The following is a 23,364-nucleotide window of genomic DNA, read 5'->3' as shown; positions in this document are numbered from 1 at the left end:
CCAAATATCATAATTAGAACCCTAGTCTAAATGTAATTGTCAAACTAAATAGTAATCCCATGGTTATCCAGATTGCCTTGAGCTAGGCTATAGCTGGGGATAATCTGATGTCGGGGAAGTCCCTCAGAAAGGCATTCAGTGGAAGACTGATAGAAACCTTCTGGGAAAGTAAATGAATTCACTAATAAGGTGTTAACAATACCTAATCACAAGTGAAAAACAGCAAAGACATATGGAATGCATATAAATCTGATCACAATAGTTTAAACAGGATTTAGAAAATATGTATTACAGATTACCAACAAATGGCTTAGCCTACATTTATTAAAAATAAAAAAGAAAGAGAGAAAAGAAAAAATTTACAAATCATTAAGAAAAGACAAATAATCCAATAGAAAATGGACAAACAGAGTAGAAGACCTTGGAGGCCATATTCAAATTTAACAGCTATACACATCAACTCTTGTTCTTGGTTCAGTTGCTAGCATATCCTGGAACAAGTCAGCTAGGTGTTCTAGAATCCCAAATCTTGAAAAAGATCGGCCATCAATATCATATGTTAATTTTCTGCTAACTTAAAATCATACTCCTGTATTCATATATGTTTATTGGGCATTTCTATTTTCTCATTTTGAAGCATCTGTTCAATCTTTTGTCCATTTTGTTTCTGCCCTTATACAAATATCTGATAAGTGATTAATATCCAAAATATGTAAAGAACTCATATAATTCAATAACAAAAAAAAACCTGATTCAAAAAATGGGCAAAGGAACTGAATAAACATTTTTCCAAGAAGACATACAAATAGCCAACTAGTACATGAAAAGATGTTCAATATCATTAATCATCAGGGGATTGCAAGTCAAAACTGCAAGTCAAAATTGCAAGTCATACTTGTTAGAATGACTGTCATCAAAAAGCCAAGAGATAACAAGTGCTGGTGAGGATACAGAGAAAAGGGATCACTTGTGCACTATTGGTGGCTTTGTAAATTGGTGCAACCACTATGAATAATAGTATAGAGGTCCCTCAAAATATTAAAAATATAACTAACATCCTACTTCTGGGTACATAGCCAAAGGAAATAAAAGCAAGATATAAAAGAGACATCTATTCTTCTGTTTGTTGCATTATGCACAATAGCCAAGATATAGAAAAAGCCTAAGCATCCATCAATGGATGAATGGATACAGATGTGCTACATACACATACATGAATTATTTATTCAGCTAGGGGAAATAAGGACAGTGTGTCACTTGTAACAACATGAATGGTTTGGGGGGACATTATGCCAAATGAAATAAGTCAGAGGGAAAAAGACAAATACTGTGTGATATAACTTATATATATAATCCAAACTGAACTTATAGAAACAGAGTAGAATGGTGGTTACCAGGGAATAAAGAGTCAGGGAAATGGGGAGATGTTGGTTAAAGGGTACAAACTTACAGTTTGAAAAGGAATAATTTCTAGGATCTAGTACACACAGTATTGTGATGATAGTTGACAAGAATGTATTATAACCTGACTGTTCTTAAGACACTAGATCCTAAATGTTCTCACCACAAAACGGCAACAGTAATTGTATGACATGATAAAAGTATTAGCTAATGCCTCAGTAGTGACCCTTTTGCAACATGTAAGTGTATCAAATCAGTGTATCATATACCTTAAACTTACCCAATGTTGTATGTCAATTATATCTCTGTAAAACTTAAGAATATAAATACAAAACACAAAGTTGAAAAAAAAAATATTTTCTGTTTAAAGCATCCGAATAGTGATATAAAATGAACATAATTTAGTTTATGCTAATGAAATCAACACTGTAACAGCTATCCTGTCCCTTTTCACAATGACTGAAAAATGTGTAATAAAAAGGGAATACACTTATTTTGAATAGACAATTATTTAATCTTTTTGAAAAATCATGAGAATGTAGCATGAAATCTGCCTTCAGTATCTATGTATGGTAAATTATCACCATCACATACAATGTTCTTAAGAGAATTCACCTACTTTAGAAGTAGATATTAATTTTTTTTCTTCTGGTTGTTATGGGATCAATTCTATCAAGTTAGCCACTATAGTGATGTCACACATTTGCAAAGATTTTGCTCAAGTTATGAATTCATTATCAAATTTCCTAAGAAGCACTAACAGAGAACTTAAAAAGTATGAACTTTAATTTTTGTAGGATCTTTGCTGCCAGTGGGCTTATTAAAAATTAGTTTATCAAACAATGAAATAAGTTATACGATTACAAGAAGTGATAAACACTAAACATTCATCAGTCTTTATTCCTTGAACATTTTCTTTTCTGGATCACTTAACCAAAGTATTTCCTATTGATCCCAGGCTGCTGGCAGCCTCATGACTTCATTTATTCCACAGGCTTTTGCACAAGGAGTGACACAAGTGGTTGGCTCCAATAAAAAGCATCTGGAAGTGGTGAGGCACCTAGGTGGCTCAATTGGTTGAACATTTGACTTTGGTGCAAGTCGTGATCTCGTGCTTTGTGAGTTCAAGCCCTGCATTGTGCTCTGTGTTGACAGCTCAGAACCTGGAGCCTGCTTTGGATTCTGTGTCTCCCTCTCTCTCTGCCCCTCCACTGTTCACACTCTATGTCTCTCTTTCTCTCAAAAATAAATAAACATTAAATTTTTTTAAATAAAAAAATAATTTAAAAAAGCCTCTGTTAGGGGGATCATTGTCAAGTACCATTGTCTAAACCTGCAAGGAGCCAACTGTGTCTATGGGCTTGCATGCCAGTAACGACCCTGCCTACTGTCTTTGCAGCTTTACTAACATTACTTTGGGAATGGTCAAGAAAAGAGAGATGGGTCATCTTTCAGATTTAGAAATGAGTTAAAGTAGGGTCACTGTGGTCACTGCCCATGTATTGCACAGGCTATAGATGAATGTGCAGCAGAAACTTGGAGTTTGAAGTGGAGGTCTACCAACCCATCCCAGCTTGTTTTCCCAAACTTGTTGGGAAACCAAATCAATAAGTGTAAATTAGGCCCATTCTTGGAAAACTAGAATCACAGTTACCCTACTAATTATTTTAATAATTGTGTTTACTGAGTATCCATTAAGTATCAGCTGTTCTGTTCAGCTCTAATTGTTTCTGTTCAGCTCTCATTTGTTCCCTCTAATTGTTTAAATCTATGCTGAAAAATCTCCTGATATACATATTTGTAGTTAAAATGGGCTAATGAACTATTTTAAGGTATTAAGCTGGTATTTGGAGTACAAGTTTCTGAATTATGACCCAAACCACACGTGTACAGTGGAGAATACACAGGAAATGGCCAGTAGTAATTAAGAAACACATAGTTTATGACTAAAGGCCAAGGTGGACCTTTTCTTCTCCCTAAACTCAAACCAAATTACACTGGCAGATGATTCTAAAACATGCCTGATAGTACTAGAGCCTGAGTAAAAAAAAAAAAAAAGAGGGAAATTTTCCATTTTTAGAACATAAGGAAATGATTTTTCTGGGACATTAATTTTTCCTAGGTTACATGGTCACATGTTCAGAAATTATCAGAGATTGGAATCAGTTTTATCTTTTTATCTGAATCAAAACACTCTTTTTTGTAATACTGTACTCCAAGCCTAGCTATATCTTGCTTATCTCATTTCAGAAAATGAAATCTAGAACTAGAAGCACCCTAACATCTTGAAGCTATCCCTTGCCCACATAAAGGACTGGGATTTCTCAGCCTCTCATGGCTTCCGTTCTCAGCTAAACATCTTGAGAACTCTTTGGGGAATTCTTAGTCTCAGCAGAAGTCCCTGAGCTTCTCCCCTAGGGAGAAGCTTCTGGACTCTTCAAAAAAGCCCCTGTGTTTTAAGCAGAGTATTCTCGTAGCTGTTAGCACTCACCCTGAGTTCTGCCTGGTGTCTCCAGCTGTTGGTACACTCCAGTGTACATTGCCAGAAGATCTGCAGATGGTCACCAACACAAATGCTAAACATCCTGAACAGCTTGTGTACAATTATATGAGGAATTAGAGGGAGTGAGAATGTCATTGAAATTGCTGTTCAGCCCATCTCTGCTGTTCTCTGCCATAGACCCTAGGATGACATCTCTGTAATGCTAATAAATTGGAGTTGAAGGGAGGGTCAAGGATGTATGCATAGTCTAGTGGAGGAACCAGCTGACAGTTCTCCCATCCATTAATCTGGAGGTGAGTGACTTGGAGAAGACAGTGTAGTCACTGCACTAAAAATTCTGTTTAATCCCATCTCATCTGTTTTTCCAACCGTTCACTTAGGCATTCATTCAGCAAACTTTATTAAGTTCCAAATCTGTACCAGGATTCGAAGTCTGTAGTCAGTCTTACAGCAATTCCATTTCTCTAGTGCTAGTTAGGGCTTTCATAATTTTTTTCCCTCCCATACCTGGCACACTTGCCTCTTACCCGTACCCAAAATATAATATGCAAGTAATATATCTGGAAGGCAAGATAATAGCAGTGTGGTTTATGACAGATGCAACTTCTCACTAAGCAGCAGAATGATCCTTCCCTGCCTGGAGATACGGGAGTGAAATAAATCACCTCTAAACGTTTCTTCTCTGTCACAAACTCTGAAATGGCTGGACGAAAATGGATGGCAACCAGCTTCACTGTGAGTCTGCTGGCTAAAAAGCTGCACATATATTTAAACTCTTGTTTGAGTCTCCCCTTAAATGATGGAAAATTTTCCCTTTTTTATCATTCCTTTTTAAAAACTATATTGCCATTTTCTGTCTTTTTAAATTTTTGAAAACTGTTTATTTATTTTTGAGAGAGAGACAGAGCGTGAGCAGGGGAGAGGCAGAAAAAGAGGGAGACATAGAAACCGAAGCAGGCTCCAGGCTCTGAGCTGTCAGCACAGAGCCTGACACAGGGCTCGAACCCACGAACCGTGAAATCATGACCTGAGCCAAAGTATGGCACTTAACCAACTGAGCCACCCAGGCACCCTGCCATTTTCTGCCTTGATACCAGAGTGAGAGTGCCTTGTCCTCATGTGTCACCCACAGCATGCTCTGCAAATGCTGTGATATTCCCTTTTCCTTCACAGCTCGTTACTTTCCATCTCCACTTCTTTCCTCCATTCACATTACTTCCCCACTTTTCCTTCAGAATCAAAAAATAAGAGGGGTTTTATTATCACATTAATTATTGCATCATGATCTTACCATTACTTGCTTTGATTTGAAGCATGAATAGTGAAAGCTGGGTAAGAACTTTTCTTCTTTCTTTATTTTCGCCCCTCCAATATCCCTCCATCTTACTGAGAAAAAAATAATAAAAGCCTTTTGAAAGAGGACCCTGAACTCCCCATCTCCCCTCAAAATATCCTGACATCTTCACTCATTCTGTAGATTTTGTCTTAGAGGAAAACTACAAATTATATACACTTTTTACTTATTCCTTCCCACCTACTGATAATTTAAGCCCTTATAATTTTTCTCCAATCTATTGAAATATTTTCTAAAAAAAAAAAAAAAAGAAAGAAAAAAAACAAAAGACAACTGAAGATGACCTCGCTATCACAAGTGCAATGCCTTTATAGAAACCCTCATCCTACTTTATCTCTTTTTTGTAGCCACAGTGGTGAGATGACTTTAGTATTATAATACACTACTATTTTCTTCCTGTTTCCCTCAGTCTCCATTCTCTGTCTCTTTTAGCTGTTTTAAGCTTTTATATACATAGAATCCATTATTGTGCGGCTTGAAATAAATGTAACTGAATAAAAGTTCTGAAGAAAGATGTTAAATAGAGCCCAGTTCAGGTATTATAGAGACAGATCTATACCTGTGTGGCATATTGATCCAAACCCCAAAGGCATAGCTTACTCAGAAAGCCTGAAGATTTAGTTTCCTCATTGTAAGCTAAAGATCAGAGGTTTTTCTTGACCATTTTAGGTTTCTCTTCATCATTTCTGTTTCATATCTGATGCCTACCTCCTCTGCACCCTCATCTCTACCCCTGGCCCCAGCTTAACTGCCCTGATGTTGGAAACTTACATCTCTTTTCATCCTCTCAGAACTAAGCCCTAATGTACCCTTTTCTAGAATTATTTGCTTTCTGAAGATCCTGCTTCTTCTCAAACATTTTTCAGTTCCAAATTTCAGATTCGCACAGCACAATTTGCATCCTTGGTCACCAAAGACTTTTATGTAGATTCAGGAAAGGCATCACTCTGGTCACAAGTTACAAGTTCAAGGATTTCAACAAGCATTTGGTCAGTGCTTGTCTGCATTCTCTTGCAAGCTAGGCATTGTGGAATAAAGCACAATCCCCAGCCAAATTCAAAATACATTTGAAGGCATATGATATGCACTTGATCCTAGTACACAATTATGCAAAATGGTGTATAGTGCCAATTCCTCATAGATATGATGCAGATTCTGAACGCTTTAGTGATTAAATTAAAGATATTTTTCATGGAGTAACATATGAAAAGGTGCCATCTGAAGTGACCTCGTTAATCCACTGAGAGTCCAGCACTGACAGATATACCACCATACAACTGAATCATATAGCATTCATAGACTATAGAAATCCCTGTAAAAGTCCCCATCCTAGATCTTCCAGAAAAGCCTTATAGATAAAATCTCTCAATTCTTTCTTTTCTTTCTCATTTCATCTCCAGAACTTCCTGTCTCACTGGTCCTAGGATGCTCAGGTGAGTGAGAATTCAGTTCTGTCACTCTCCAGGAATCCCGTTCTAGATTGCAGGTTGGTGAATCCAAGACCGTAAAGCCATGACAATATCTTATAATGGCAGCCTCCAAAAAGCCACTTTCTTCCTAACAGGCTTCCAAGGTCTGGAAGCTCTCCATGGCTGGATCTCTATTCCCTTCTGCTCCATCTACTTGACAGTTATTGTAGGAAACCTTACCATCCTCCACATCATCCATACCGATGTCACCCTCCATGAACCCATGTACTATTTCTTGGCCATGCTGGCCCTGACAGACTTGGGCCTTTGCCTATCTACACTGCCCACTGTGTTGGGCATCTTCTGGTTTGATGTCAGAGAGATTACCATCCCCGCCTGCTTCACTCAGCTCTTCTTCATCCATACCTTGTCACTGGTAGAGTCTTCAGTTCTACTGTCCATGTCCATTGACCGCTATGTGGCCATTTGCAATCCATTGCGTTACTCCATGGTCTTGACACCTGCACGTATCATCAAGATGGGGCTGAGCTCAATTCTTAGAAGTGCCCTGCTCATCCTGCCCCTGCCATTCCTCCTTAAACGCTTCCAGTACTGCCGCTCCCATGTGCTGGCCCATGCCTATTGTCTGCACCTAGAGATCATGAAGTTGGCCTGCTCTAGCATCATTGTCAATCACATATATGGGCTCTTTGTTGTGGCCTGCACTGTTGGTGTGGATTTACTGCTCATCTTCCTCTCCTATGCCCTCATCCTCCGCACTGTGCTAAGCATTGCCTCCCGCCAGGAGCGACTTCAGGCCCTCAACACCTGCGTCTCTCATATCTGTGTTGTGCTACTCTTCTACATCCCCATGATTGGCTTGTCTCTCGTGCACCGCTTTGGTGAACATCTGCCCCGTATTGTACACCTCCTCATGTCTTACGTGTATCTGCTGGTCCCACCTCTCATGAACCCCATTGTCTACAGTATGAAGACCAAGCAAATCCGTATCCGCATTGCTAAGAAGCTTGAGATTGTAAAATCCCTTAAGTGTTTTCGATAGGATTAGGTTAGGACGAAGAGAGGGAGCTTTGGGGCATGAAGCCTATTGATATTTTTGGTTTTCAGGGAATCCGTAGCAGATTACCTCCTTAGGCAGCTTCTAGAAACTTTCTGGTGATTCTAGCTGGTACCCCGGCTGACTCTCCAGAAAGCCAACAGTAACCCCCATAGGCATTCTTAGAAAATGTCATCAGTCTTCCAGCAAGTAGTTCTCCACCAATCAGCCTCATCCTAATTGTGGACCAGCTTTGGCCTAGAACAACTTAGTGAACTTTGTCATTCAGTGAGCTTCACTCACATGTTGGTGGACAACATCCAAATGCCAGCCTTGGGAAAGATTCTTCTCTTGAAATCTTGTTTCCTTCTTAGAGACTCTCCCTCAGCCCTAGAGTATCCTCTATGGTTCTTTCTTTCTTACTCTTAGTTGATTCCCTGTTACTATAATCTCTTGTTAATAAATGTTTATATTAAACTTTTCTGTTAAATTATTCTGTGGTTTCTTTCTTCTGACTGGACCCTAACTAACACACCACTCAGAGTAAGTTCTTTGTTTTATCATACCTACCCCACATTTTGGTCTAGTACCTTAAAGGAACCAGTTAGCATCTAGAAACTGTGACTTGCCAAGTGAGTCCTATTTCTGTATGAAAGTCACACTCTCTGGGTTTCAGATTCATCACTTCCATCCCTCAGCCAGTTGAAGTTGAAGATTTTCTGCAAAGTCTTCCAGAGGCTTCACGCCACCCTTGGACTAGCATCTATTGAAGAGTTCTTACAAAACTAAGTTTCAGAAGGCAGCAGGAGAGCAACTTAAAACTGAAGTTGATTTTAAAAAAAGTAATAACATCTCGTGTTGATACCTGGGTGTGTGTCCAAAATTCTGTGAAAGGACATAGGACAGTTGAGGATCTGGGAGCATTCTCTAATACGTATACATTTTAATTTCAAAGTAAATAAAACACCTGTATTTCCTCCCTACCTCCAATCTTACTGATTTCTTACAGAAATCTTACAGATAATCTTACTGATTATCTGGGAAATATGATAAAAAATAATAGTGACAATTGTGGCAATAACACCCAATAATTATTGAACATTTACTATATACTATAGAATGTTTAAAAGCACAATTTGACTTTCCTTTGGAAATTAAGATGACAGAGTCAAATTTTTAAAATAAGATTTTTTTTTTAATTTTAAAAACTTACTGTAGGAAGGTATTCTCCAGGTAGCAGCTAGCTGACTGTTATATGCTGATTATTTGATAATTGATACATCAAAATTATGAGCTTTTTTTAATGCAGAACTATGACCTAGGATCCATCCCAAGAATTGCCTTCTGTTTATTTGTGAAGAATGGCCTCCTGGGGCGCCTGGGTGGCGCAGTCGGTTAAGCATCCGACTTCAGCCAGGTCAGGGTCTCGCGGTCCGTGAGTTCGAGCCCCGCATCGGGCTCTGGGCTGATGGCTCGGAGCCTGGACCCTGTTTCCGATTCTGTGTCTCCCTCTCTCTCTGCCCCTCCCCCGTTCATGCTCTGTCTCTCTCTGTCCCAAAAATAAATAAACGTTGAAAAAAAAAATTTTAAAGAATGACCTCCCAAACACTTCAATAGGGTAGAAAAGACCTCAGTAGGAGTGAAAAAGGTATGCCTACTTCAGTAATGTAAACTGAAAAGCATCCTTATGAGACACATTTTTAAATGGTCATGATGTTTATGTACTTACTACAATACTGAATATCAATCATTTTGTTGAAATTTTAATTTCTCAAACTATTTTCATTTAGTGCTATATTACCATTCAAGATAGCAAGTTCTCATATAATTCTTTTAGATAGGAAGTTCAATGAGGTAAGTTACTATAACCAACATCATGTGTAATAAATGGAAAGCCCCAAACCACATTAAGGTCTGTTGGATCTCAAAACATAAACTTTTGGCATTGTGCTGTTGAGACTTTTTGAACTCTAGTTTTCCCACATATACTAACACTTTAGATTAATGCCTCAGTGGCGACAAAGGAAAAAAAAAAAGTAGATCTAAAACAGCATGGGATATTCCTGGGAAATATACATTTTAGGTGTTAGGTGAATATGGATGGGCATCAAATTTACTCACACAACTAGGGTGTGCAGGGGGAAAGATGTTACTTATTTTATTTCTAATCATCTTTCTTATTCATAAATATATACCAACTAGTTATCACAGGAAAAATTCAATAAAAACTATTTTAAAACCATACTTAAATTAAAAGAAAAACACTAATTTTTGCATCAGTTTGTCTAAATCCAATCCAATAATATTCTTTTAAGGTCCTTTCAGTTTCTCCTAGCTGGTGTCTCCTCAAGGCAGCATCTTTACGTACAAGTTATTCCCTTCATTCTGCCCCTACCTTGTTTCTTTTCCTATTCTTTTCTGTGATAGGAGATATGAGTTTTTATTTCTTTTGTCTCTCCCCATATCATGCCCTGTTTTTCCCCTCACAGAGCTGAATAGTTAAGATGTAAATCATGTAGGATATCTTCCCTGTAATAAACTGTTCAAAGATTAATTCCCTCTCTCTCTCTCTCTCTCTCTCTCTCTCTCTCTCTCTCACCCTCTCTCTCTTCCTCCCTCCCTCCCTCTGTTTCTCTTCACAAAATCTGAGATTCAGACCTATTTTCTTCCAAAACATATCTAACACTATCTCTCTCTTCTCAGTGCTTGGACTCAGAGATGGTAAATAAATATTGCTTGTGTATTTTTGTGGGGGAGTGTGTGAGGAGGTATTATTTATGTTATAAAACATTTGTTAAATAAGTGAAAAAGTGGGTGATAGGATGCATGGATAAACAGATGCTATTGGCTGAATTGTGCGCCCTCCCCCAATTTATACTGAAGTCCTAACCCCCAGTTCCTCAGAATGTGACTGTATTTGGAGGTAAAGGCCTTTAGGAGATAGTGAAGTTAAAACAAGGCATTTAAGATTCGCCCTAACCCAATATGACTCATGTCCTTATAAGAAGAGCAAGAGACATCAAGGATACTCATGCACAGAGGAGAGGCCATATGAGGACACACAGAAGATAGCCATCTGCAAGCCAAGGAGAGAGGCCTCAGAAGAAACCGAACCTGTCAACACTTTGATCTTGGGCTCTGCTGGCCTCCAGAACTGTGAAAAAATAAATTTCTATTGTTAAAGCCACCCAGTCTGCGGCATTTTGTATTGGTGGCCCCAGAAAATTAATATAAAAGGTAACTGTGTTTTGAAATGGATTCCAGGTTAAAAGTGATATTTTTTTTTATTATAGAGGGAATAAAATATTCTGGAATCAGAGCTGAAAACAAATCATAAAGACAAGGATATATAAGAATTCTTAGACCTTTGTGGTTGCGACTAATGTCAGTTTCTGATTCTGCACTACAGGGATGAGGCCCAGAAATATGCATTTTAATAAGCATTACAGGTGGTTCTGATCCTGATTATCGGGGGACTCTGATTTGAGAAACACTGCTACATAACACTCAGATGTGTCTACAATGTGTTTGACCAAAGATTAATGGAATGAAGCCACAAGAGGAAGCCCAGCACATTCCAAGGGGGCCCATCAGGCCAACGAATTGGAATAAACCTCTTATGGTTGGTGTAGGGATCTGGGACATTCCTTAATATTTATACCTTTGTATTCTCAAAGTAGAGTCAATAAGCTGGATACTAACTATGTGGGTAATGAAAACACTGAAATGGCCTTCCTTTCCTCTTTCTAAAATATCTTTCCCATCAGCTTTTAAAGTCCAAAATGGATGATTAATTCTTCAGATCTCTGTATTGACATATGAAACTCCTTGGTTTACCTATGCTTTTCAGGGGCTCATGTTGCCCAAAAGGTACAAAAATGAATTCCTTTCTGAAGGTAGCTCCTTAACGTCTAGAAACAAAGGGCTGAATTCTGTGTCTGTGTGGATCAGAGACAGGAAGAGGAGATGGAGTACAGACAAGAGTCCCTGAGTATAGACAGGAGTCAGCAGCATATAGGGTTACTTGGGGCACCAAGAATCAACATTATCACCATATTTCCAGGAATGTGGTGCTCCTTTCTTCCCCTTTTGATGGGAGAAGAATTGAATTAAAAATGCCCTTTTAATGTTATATATACCCACCATATACACTGTCACTTCTGATATGCATAACTATATGGTTATGATACATCATATATAAAACATTATCAAGAACGCCCACTCTGCTTTCCTAAAGTTGTGGAACTGTTCAAAATATTTCACGATATCTTCAAAAAGTAGCTACAGTGTGTAACATCTCCTGGGATTCCCATTTAGATATCTCACAAAACTATTCTCTTCTTTTCTTTCCCTTATCCCCAGAGTATGAGATAATGAGGTCCAGAAAACCAGTCCTCCTAGGGAATTGATGAAAGATTCTTGAAATGGTCTCAATGGGGACCTCGGGAAGTTTCATAAAAATCAAGGAATTCAACATCCATCCTTCAGTCTCTCCATACCCTCCAGAGTCTCTGGTTTTAACTTTCCTTCTCCCCTGTCACAAGAACTGAAGTCTCTGCACCTAGCCTTGATAGGTAAGTCAGGTGTCTGGTGCTCAGTTGTGAAGCCAAGAAGAGGTCCTAAAGGCTCAGTCTGAACTCTGGAGAGGGAGAGGACAGAAGGGACTTTGAAGCACAAGAAAGGCTGTGGAAGATGCCTACAGAAGGTGGTGACCATTGCAGTCAGATCTCACTAACTTCATGGGATCCCACGTCTGGTTTTAGCACTAGCTTAGTAGGAAGACAGCAGCTTTCTCACACCCATTCACTTCATTGACTTCTAGCCCAGAGAGTTGCCTCATATGTGGCAACATAAGAGTATTACTGAGACCCACAGAGACAGACAAGTTAGGCAAGTGAAACCGAGATGCAAGAATGAGATTAGCTATAAGTTCAGTCTCTACTCCTTAGCTTCAGACACAAGGTTAGCAGAATCAGGAGTTAATTCCAAGAAGCAGAGACAGAGGGGTAGGAAGTCAAGTGATCCTCTGAAAGAAAAGCTTGTCTGTGACATGAAAGGACATTTTCCTGAGCAACCACAGAGTCTGAGTGATAGAATTAGAAGCAGCCATTGAACTTGTGCAAGTACCTCTAGGAAGTGTTCTCCAAGAACAATTGTGAGCAAGCCATTTGTTAAGTTTACCACTCCCCTCTACACTTGAACTGGTCAAGAACAATGAAATCCTCACCAAATCTGAAAATGGATACTCTGAAGACCTTTAAATAAGAACCCCTTAGAACAGTTACCTTACTAAGATCTCTCTGGCCAACAGGCTAAAGTGGTCTTTCCCAGGCAGATATCTCTTGGCTTCACTATTCTGGATTTTCTTTTATATCCAAGTCCTTTCCTTCAACTTATTCTCATAACTCTCTCTCTCTCTCTCTCTCTCTCTCTCTCTCTGTCTCTCTCTGTCTCTCTCTCTCTCTCTCTCTCTCTCTCTCTCTCTCTCTCTCTCTGATTCTTACTCTGCCCTACTCCCTTTAAAATGTGAGGCACAAACTCTGAAGAGAGTCTATCTTGAGGTAAAAGAAGGTGGGGAAAAAAGACTTTTCATATTTCCCTCTATTTTTGTCATTCAATCTTCACTCATTTCAGGCTGTCTCAGCTTAAAAAACTACCCAGTTATATTAAACTAAATGCTTCCAAACTTTCAGAATGCTCCTTGGAGCTCCAGAGATTTCAGTTTGAATTCCAGCTGTCACTGATTGATAGTATGATTTTATGCACATCATCAAATTCTGTAAGCTTCTCTCCTCATTTGAAAATCAAGGTAATGATATTAACTTGCAGGGTTTTTCTAAGATCTAAATGGTATTTCTTTTGCAGTGTTCCTAGTACAGTGCCTGGAAAATAATAGATGTTCATCATGTATTATAAATTAACTTTTATATTATTAAGTAATATATATTCTTTCTTCACTACCCTACTTCGTTTTCATGTCAAAACATTTTCTGCCTTAAGTTTTATGCATTATATCGTTAATCACCAGGTAGCTTGCCTGTCCCCGACAGGTAAGTTTATCACAGCTCTTCTGAATTCATTTTGATGAATGATGTGGTGACCACTGATCATGGCTGAAGTAGAAGCTGAGGAACAGCACACAAGAGCCAATCTGACCTTCAGGTGGACAGTGAGTTAATGACACTGGCTATTAATTTCACTGGTGTTTGGAGTGAGAGAGGGTGTGTATTTCTCCAGTCACTTTATTAATTTGGCTAAAGAATCAGTACTTTTCTGAAGGTCTATTAAGCCCTTGATATTATGCTAGCTGCTTCTAGCTGACAATGAATAGTCCTGTATGTGGGGAGAAAGTATAATGTTTGTTGAGAGCCTGGAATCTAGAGAATAACTGGATATTAGTTCAAATCTCATTTTGGCCATTTACTGTATCTTTGATCTTAGATATATTAACTATCTCTAATCCTCTATTTCTTCATCTATAATATGGTACTATTAATAGAACTTTTTTCACAGGATTAAAAAAAAATTTTAGTGTTTATTTATTTTTGAAAGAAAGAGAAAGAAAGCACGAGTCAGGGAGGGGCAGAAGAGAGGGAGACACAGAATCCAAAGCAGGCAGTCAGTACAGAGCCTGACACAGGGCTCGAACTCACAAACTCTGAGATCATGACCTGAGCCAAAGTTGGACACTTAACTGACTGAGCCACCCAGGTGCCCCAATTCATAGGATTTTCTTTAAGTGATAAAACATGCACTGATTTACTAACAGCTAACTAAATAAATTTAGCTCTTAATCATGCATAAAACAATTTCTGAGTGCCTACTGTATACCATAGCCATTATAAGCACTGTCTTTACAGAAGTAAGCAAAGCCAAGCCCCAGCCATTTTTGAGCTCACATTCTAGTGGAATTATTAACTGAGAGTGGGCAGATCACTGCTTTGAAAGTCAGGAGTCTTAAACTGGCATAAGACTTCTGCCCAGTGACTGTCTTCTCATGAACCTTCATTTTTTAATCTAAGGAAGAATAAGTCCTACTGGCATATTGCATTCTATTCTGTGGACTCTCACGGACTCTGCCTTGCAATTGGGGATGTGGCCATGGTTGATGGTGCTTCAGCCTTTTCTCTCACCTAGGTTGATAGAAGTTGAACTCTAGATCTCCAGGGAATGCAGGTTACTGACTCACAGGAGAATCAGAGCTTTGATATGGCACTTCAGCAGTCAAGAATAACTTTACAGACAGTCATTCATTCACTCCCCAGTCCTTACTGGAATTCTGTGAGCTGAGTAGCACATGTGAGCTATCTGGATCAAACTAGGTTTCCACGACTGGAAGACCAGAGGAGAAGGTGAGTGAAGGATTAATCTGTGTCTAAGGTTAGAAATTGTATGTGGCTGATGAAGATAAGCAAGAGGGAAGAAAGAAAGAAAGAAAGAAAGAAAGAAAGAAAGAAAGAAAGAAGAGAAAGAAAGGCAAAAAATGAAAGAAAGAATGAACAAAAGAACAAAAGAAAGAAAGAAAGAAGGAAGGAGGAAGGAAGGAAAGAAGAAGAAAGAGATTGGAAAAAAGGAAGAGAGAAAGAGAGAGAAGGAGGAGGTAAGGGAGGTAGGGAGGAGAGAGGGAGAAAGGAAGGAAGAATGGACAGTGACAAAGGAATAGCAAAGGAAGTAAGGTAAGAGAAAGGAAAGAAAGAGAAGTTGAAAGAAAGGTTAGAACATTAGTGAGAGTTCTGGCAGAAAAGAGGCAGGTGAGGAGTGTTTAATTAAAGATCTCCTCAAAAGAGGTAGGCAAAATTAGTATAACCAACAGGAATAGTGTAGATGCTCAGACCTCTCAGCCTGAAGGAGAAAGGAGAAAAGAATTCAAAGAAAAAAATTTTTCTAAAACAATGTGGAAAGAAGGCCAGAGACCAGAAGGAAGTGACCTCTGGAGGAGATGTACACTTCTAGGTCTACTTGATTCTCATGTTTTTTTGTTTTGTTTTGTTTTGTTTTGTTTTGTTTTGTTTGTTAGTTTTTGTTGTTGTTGTTTTGGTTTGGTTTGGTTTGGTTTGGTTTCTAATTTCTTCCCAGGTTCGACCTCTAGCTTTTTTTCTGAATTCATTTCAGGAATTTGGAAGGAATCCAATTTTCCTCTTCCCTCCACACACAATGTCTTTGGGACCCTTGGAAAGCAGCAGCAACATTTCCTCCACCTTTCTGCTGAGTGGCATTCCTGGGCTGGAGCACATGCACATCTGGATCTCCATCCCATTGTGCTTCATTTACCTGGTTTCCATCCTGGGCAACTGTACTATCCTTTTTATCATTAAAACAGAGCCCTCACTCCATGAGCCTATGTACCTTTTCCTGTCCATGCTGGCTGTGACTGACCTGGGTCTGTCTCTTTGCACCCTCCCTACAGTGCTAGGCATCTTTTGGATTGGGGCGCGAGATATTGGTCACGATGCCTGTTTTGCCCAGCTCTTTTTCATTCACTGTTTGTCCTTCCTAGAGTCCTCTGTGATGCTGTCTATGGCCTTTGACCGCTTTGTGGCCATTTGTCGCCCCTTGCACTATGCTTCCATTCTCACCAACACAGTCATTGGCAGGATTGGCCTGGTTTCCCTGGGTCGCAGTGTAGCACTCATTTTCCCATTGCCTTTTATGCTCAAAAGATTCTCCTATTGTGGCTCTGCACTTCTCTCACATTCCTATTGTCTCCATCAAGAAGTAATGAAATTGGCCTGTGCAGACATCAAAGCCAACAGCATCTATGGCATGTTTGTCATTGTTTCAACAGTGGGTGTAGACTCACTGCTCATTCTCTTCTCCTATGCCCTGATCCTGCGTACTGTGCTGTCTATTGCATCCAGGGCTGAGAGATTCAAAGCTCTCAACACCTGTGTTTCCCATATATGTGCTGTGCTCCTCTTCTACACTCCCATGATTGGTTTGTCCATCATCCACCGGTTTGGGAACAAGGCACCTCATCTTGTCCAAGTGATCATGGGCTTTGTGTACCTTCTAGCCCCTCCCCTGATGAACCCCATAGTCTATAGTGTGAAGACCAAACAGATCCGAGATCGTGTGGCTCATGCCTTTTGTTGTTAGCTGGGTCTAGTCTTAGAGGTACTATTTCCTTCAGTATACCCTTATTCCTCTAGCCTTTATAATATCTAATGTGTATGAAGTGGAGGAGACAATTATTTATTTACTCAACAAATACACACAGAAATGATCAAGAAGTCACAGCTCTTACAGAACTATCATTCTGGTGGGGGGAAAACACAATGCAGTATGACATGGCAGATTGTATTTTACAAAAATGGCCACAGAGGTATTTCTAATCCTACATTCTCTTCCACAAATTTGTCATTCCCCCATCAAGAGAGACAGTCTGTTTTTTTTCTTCCCCTCGTAACAGGGTAGGACTTTATAACAGGTTCAATGAATTAAATGTTGTGGAAGTGATCTTGCAAGACTCTCGAGGCTAGGTCATAAAAGATTATATGTTTTTCATTGGCATATACTTCCCCACACTCATTCTTTCTCCCTCTTTTTTTCCCCTATTTATATATCCACCCCTATCTCACTCAATGCTTGCTTTTTGAACACAGCCACCATACTGAGAAGCTGAGACCACATGGAAAAGCCACATATAGATGTCCCAGACCAAGCTAAAGTCTTAGCCTTAGCTGGAAATTTATCAACTACTAGTAAGTGAAAAAATCTTCATATTATTCCAACCCCCATTTTTCCTGCATTTCCAGGTGATATCCAATAAAATAATCAATCGAACCCAGCCCAAGCTTCAGATTTGCAAGCTAAATAACTGTTTATTTGTTTGTTTGTTTGTTTATTAAGACACTAAATTTGGGGGTGGTTTATTATACAGCCATATGTTAACTGTGTTGCTCAAAGTAAAAAAGAAGTTAATATAGAAGCAAAAAGAGAAATATCTTCTTCCAGTGGGACAACAGAGTGTCAAGAAAGATTTCCTTGAGTTGATACAGTAGCCAGCCTGACAGGATATATAAGAGTTAGGCAGTCAAACCGGAAAATTATGGTCTAATCTGAAGGAACAGTATGTGTAAAGCTGAGGCAGAGGTGAAAGAGAGAACAATATATCCAGAGAAATATCTGAAGTTGTTTTTGTTGTCATTGTTCCTAGAAAGTCAGGAAAAAGTAGAGAAAATTAGGGTGGAAGCAGGGGAAGTGATAAGTAGAAAAAAATTGAGGGATTGAAGATATTGGAAAGGTCAGTGAACCAAAAAGAGATAATTCCTTATACCCTCTTATCTGTCCATTACAATTTTGCCACCACATTGACCTAGAAAAAAAATTATCTTTTAAGACCTAAATGTGAGACCTGAAACCATAAAAATCTTAGAAGAGAGCACAGGCAGTAATTTCTCTGACATCAACCATAGCAACGTTTTTCTAGATATGTCTCCTGAGGCAAAAGAAATAAAAACAAAAATAAACTATTGGGACTATATCAAAATAAAAAGATTGTGCACAGCAGAGAAAGCAATCAACAAAACTAAAAGACACCCTATGGAATGGGAGAAGATATTTGCAAATGACACATATGATAAAGGGTTAGTATCCAAAATATATAAAGAACTGATACAAATCAACAGCCAAAACCCAAATAATCTAGTTAAAAATGGGCAGAAGACACGAATAGACATTTCTCCAAAGAAGACATACAGATGGTCACAGACACATGAAAAGATGCTCAACATCAGGGAAACACAAATCAAAATTATAACAAGATATCATCTCACACCTGTTGGAATATTTAAAATAAAAAACACAAGGTGGCTCCTGGGTGGCTTACCCAACTCCTGATTTTGGCTTAGGTCATGGTCACCCAACCATGTTTGGTCACCCAACTCCTGATTTTGGCTTAGGTCATGGTCCCAAGGTCATGGGATCAAGCTCCACATTGGGCTCTGCACTGAGCATGGAGCCTTCTTGGGATTCTCTCTCTTTCTCCCTTTACCCCTCTCCCTTGTTCTCACTCTCTCTAAAATAAAAATAATAATAATAATAAATGAATAAAAAACACCAAAAACTATAAGTGCTGGCAAGGTTGTGAAGAAATAAGAACTCTCTTACACTGCTGGTGGGAATTCAAACTGGTGTAGCCACTTTGTAAAAGAGTATTGAGGTTCCTCAAAAAGTTAAAAGTAAACTACCCTATGATCCAGTAATCACACTACTAGGTATTTACCCAAAAAAGATAAAAGCACTAATTCAAAGGGATACATGCACCCCTGTGTTTATAGCAGCATTATTTACAACAGTCATATTATGGAAACAGCCCAAGTGCCCATCAATAGACAAATGGATAAAGATGTGGTATATATATATATATATATATATATATATATACACACACATACATATACAATGGAATATTATTCAGCCATAAAAAAGAATGAAATCCTGTCATTTGCAATAACATGAATGGAACTAGTGTATAATGCTAAGCAAAATAGGACAGTAAGAGAAAGACAAATTCCATATGATTTCATTCACAGGCAGAATTTAAGAAATAAAACAAAATAACAAAGGGGGAAAAAAGAAGAGAGACAAACCAAGAAACAGACTCTTAATTACAGAGAACAAATATGGTTACCAGAGGGAAGGTGGTTGGGGGGCGGTGGGTGAAACAGGTGAAGAGGATTAAGAGGACAGTTATCATGATGAGCACTGAGTAATGTATTGAATTGCTGAATCACTATATTGTACACTTGAAACTAATACAACACTCTATGTCAACTATATTGGCATTAAAATTAAAAACTTAATTAAAATTATCTTTTGAGTAACGTATGTCAATATAGTATTATTAATTTTGCCTTTGAGGTATCTGTGAGGAAAGCAGGCCAGGTTAAAATGCTGCTAAGGAAGGTTTTGAGCATCTGGAGGAAAGATTGAGGGGGTCATGTTTCTGCACAGTGCAGGGTCAAGAAGGGGAGTGGCAAAGGGCCAAAGACAAAACCTCTACTACAAGATTTAGGTGGAGTCAGTTCTCATTTGAGGTTGGACTTATCTGAGGCTATCTAGCATATCTGACATTTAACTCTTGACAGGTTATGCCTTCTCCCACCAGTGCCTCATTCTGTCTGACATGAAAAAGCTGTTTCTTCAGTGATAAGGTATATATATGTGAACTTTGGGTGTTACATGTGGAAGATCCAAAGGTACTTATGCAAAACAAATAGAATAAAATAGAGGATGTGTGTGAGTGTATTGGGTGCTGCGTACATGCAAAACTTCAGGAAAACCATACAGCCACAGCAAATTCCAAAGCATGCATACAGCTGAATCTATATCTATGCTGTGTACTTGCAATTTTAGTCCTCATATGGGAGTCATGTTTTCTTATATCTTATAGCAAATTTAAAAGTTTTTGTGATACATTAGAAAGTATACTACACTTTGAGTCAGGTTTAGAAAGTTCTACGTTCTGTGTGACTTAGGAAAATTATTTTCCTTATATGAGCTCAATTTTCAATTAAAATGAATCTAACAATAACAATGCCTAACCCAAAAGGATCTCTACACAATTTAAATATATGATATATATGAAAGTTTCAAATAAAATTATTAGCATGTTTTTCAGCTCACAATAAACTTTAGTTACTTTCATTCTTTTTTTTAAATGTTTTAATGTTTATTTTTGAGAGAGAGACAGTGTGAGCCAGGGAGGGGCAGAGAGAGAGGGAGACATAGAATCCAAAGACTCCAGGCTCTGAGCTGCCAGCACAGAGCCTGATGCAAGGTTCAAAGCCTCGAACCACGAGATCATGACCTGAGCTGAACACAGAGTAAAATATATCATGGAAAATTTGTTATAAGGAAAAGAGGGAGCCCTGGAATGGCCCTGAGGGGATGGAGAACCGTGGATAATTTTCCAGAGGGGCTGACTTAGCTGTCTTAAAGAACAAGCAGAAGTTAGATGGGCCAAAATTGTGTGGGTGGAGGAGTATTCCCCCATTCCATAAATAACATTGAATGTGCTATTTCCAGGTATAGTTTCCACTTTAGGAAGCTAGTAGACAAAACAACAAAATACTATGCTTTTAACTTACATTTTGGTGGGAGAGACAGACAATAGAAAAGTAAGTGATTAATTATTTAAGACAGTGCTAAATGTCCAGGTAGTCTGTGGGCAGGGAAGACCTTTATAATAAGGAATTTTCCAAAAAAATTAAAGGAAGGGGATTATATTTTATATTTATATAAATGTGGACTTATTTCTAGAGCATGTATTATAAGTCCTGAAGGGTGAATGGGGCAATAGCTGAAACATCAGTAATGTTCTGGTCTCAAGACTGTCAAACCCAATGGCATTATGAGATGTAGAGCCCCGTGATCTCCCTGAGGACAGTTAAAATATAGCACCTGCTGTAACCCCCTGACATTCCTTAAAACCACACACACTCCCTTTATGCCTTCACGTAAAACCAGATGTATGTTTGGTTAATGTCTAAGACCCTTTGTGCTCCCTCTCATGCTTTGACGCTCTTTGATGTTTATACCTAATAAAACATAAAATAAAGACTATGTGCAGGCCCCAGCTGCTGCTGTTCTCTCACAGAGGCAGGCTGCATGTCCACTCAGTCTGGTGTCTGAGAATCTTTTCTTCAGTGCACGGCCACACATAAAATTTATTAAAATGTTTATATTTATATTTAAATACAAAAAGGCAGAAAATTTTAAAGGGTCTACGATGGAAATAAATTAGAGTATTCTAAGAATAGCAAAAGGACCAGTGTGCCTAGAGCTATGTGAGCAAGAAACTACACTAGCTGTTGGAATTAGCAAGTAATTGATATTAAAGACAGAAGAGAGGACAGCTAAACAAAGCTGATATTTCAAGGTCACTGTCAGAAGAAGTTCTCCTTGATATAGGAAGTAAAAACATAACTACCCAACCATGACCATGAGAAGAGGTTAGCAATGGTCTGAGGAACTGTGGATCAAGCACTTTGTATCCAAGATCATAACTGCTAAACTTTGCAGTGAATCTAACCCAGACCTGGTAGGAACAGGGAGGAAAAGAATTGCACCTTCCTTTGAAAATCCTGAGGCCCAAACTTCTCTGATAAAGAGGCAGTAATTGTAGCAGGCCATGGGGCTGCCATCAAGCATGGATGACAGCCTTTATGCGTCAAGTGTAGAACCCTCATTCATTCATTCATTCATTATTTAATACTTAATGATTGACTTTTTTGAAAGTTACTGGGAATAAATTGTTGAACAAGGCATATCTTCCATCTTAAAGGAGTTTATAGTCTGGTGGAGATACCTGAAATAGTTTAGGATGATCTACAAATTAAGTCCTGAAGTTCAGGTTGAAGTTATCCAGTTGGAAATGAGGAAAAACAGCTTACTACATAAAGCGAGTATTTTGTGAAAAAGCCAAGAGATGACAAAAAGTGATTTGTTGAGAAACTATAAATAATTCCTTTGGAGATCTATTCAAGTGATAGAGTGGGAGGAGGAGGCTATCTTGAGATGCAGGCTGGAATACACAGGGATCAGAACTTAATGACTGCAGGTTTACTAGTTCATGCACCCAATAATATCCCCTGAGCAGCTACTCTATACCAGACTGTGAACAGAACAGACAAAAACACTGCCCTCTAGAGTCTTAGATTTTAATAGGTGTGGGCAAACAATAAACATGAGAAATAAATAAAAGACATAGTATGTTACATGGTGAAAAGTGCTGTGGAGAAAAATTAAAGTAGGAAAGGGGTAAAGGCTATATTCAGAAAGGCTGTCACTGTTGACTGTATTTGATGGTCAAGAAAAGCCTCACTGAGAAGTGATATTTCAAGAATGTGAGGAAGTAGCACATGAACATCTTTGGGAAAAGGATTCAAATTATAAAGAAGAGCATGTAAAAAATGCTGCAGTAAACACAGAGGTACATATATCTTTCTGAATTAGTCTTCTCATTTTATTTGGGTAAATACCTAGTAGTGGAATTATTGAATCATATGGTATTTCTATTTCTAATTTTTTGAGGAAACTCCATACTATTTTCCACAGTAGTCAAGATATAGATGCAACCCAAGCATTCATCAATAAGTGAATGGATAAAGAAGATGTGGTAAATATTTGAATATTATTCAGTCACAAAAAAGAGTAAGTTGTGTCATTTGCGATGACATGGATGAACCTAGAGAGTATTATGCTAAATGAAATGAGTCAGACAGAGAAAGACAAATACCAGATGATTTCATTTATATGTGGAATCTAAAAAACAAAACAAATGAGTAAACAGATAAAAAGCAGAATCAGACCTATAAATACAGAAAACAAACTAACAATTGCCAGAGGAGACAGGGTAGAGTGATGGGCAAAAAGGATGGAGGGAAGTGGGAGATACAAGCTTTCAATTACAGAATAAATAAATAACAGGAATAAGAGTACAGCATAAGGAATATAGTCAATGATATTATAATAGCATTGTATGGTGAGAGATGGTAGCTACACTTGTGGTGAGTGCAGCACAACATATAAACTTGTTGGATCACTATGTTGTACACCTGCAATTAACATTGTGTGTTGGGGCGCCTGGGTGGCTCAGTTGCTTAAGCATCCAACTTCGGTTCAGGTCATGATCTCA

At 38.5% G+C, this 23,364-nt stretch overlaps 2 protein-coding genes across 2 annotated transcripts; both read left to right on the top strand.

The window, feature by feature from the left end:
• The first annotated feature begins 6,770 nt into the window (after window positions 1-6,770).
• Window positions 6,771-7,730, top strand: LOC122484246 (olfactory receptor 51G1). The gene has a single exon (XM_043582239.1). The coding sequence runs from the start codon at window positions 6,771-6,773 to the stop codon at window positions 7,728-7,730; it is 960 nt and encodes a 319-aa protein (XP_043438174.1).
• An 8,148-nt stretch (window positions 7,731-15,878) lies between these two features.
• On the top strand, window positions 15,879-16,820 carry LOC122483441 (olfactory receptor 51G2). Its single transcript, XM_043580446.1, has one exon. It carries the CDS (start codon window positions 15,879-15,881, stop codon window positions 16,818-16,820), a length of 942 nt encoding a protein of 313 aa, XP_043436381.1.
• Window positions 16,821-23,364: the final 6,544 nt, after the last annotated feature.

Source organism: Prionailurus bengalensis, chromosome D1 (genome assembly GCF_016509475.1).
Source record: "Prionailurus bengalensis isolate Pbe53 chromosome D1, Fcat_Pben_1.1_paternal_pri, whole genome shotgun sequence".
NCBI lineage: Eukaryota > Metazoa > Chordata > Mammalia > Carnivora > Felidae > Prionailurus > Prionailurus bengalensis.
The sequence above is the reverse complement of the archived record's forward strand: the minus strand, read 5'-3'. Positions and strand labels throughout refer to the sequence as shown.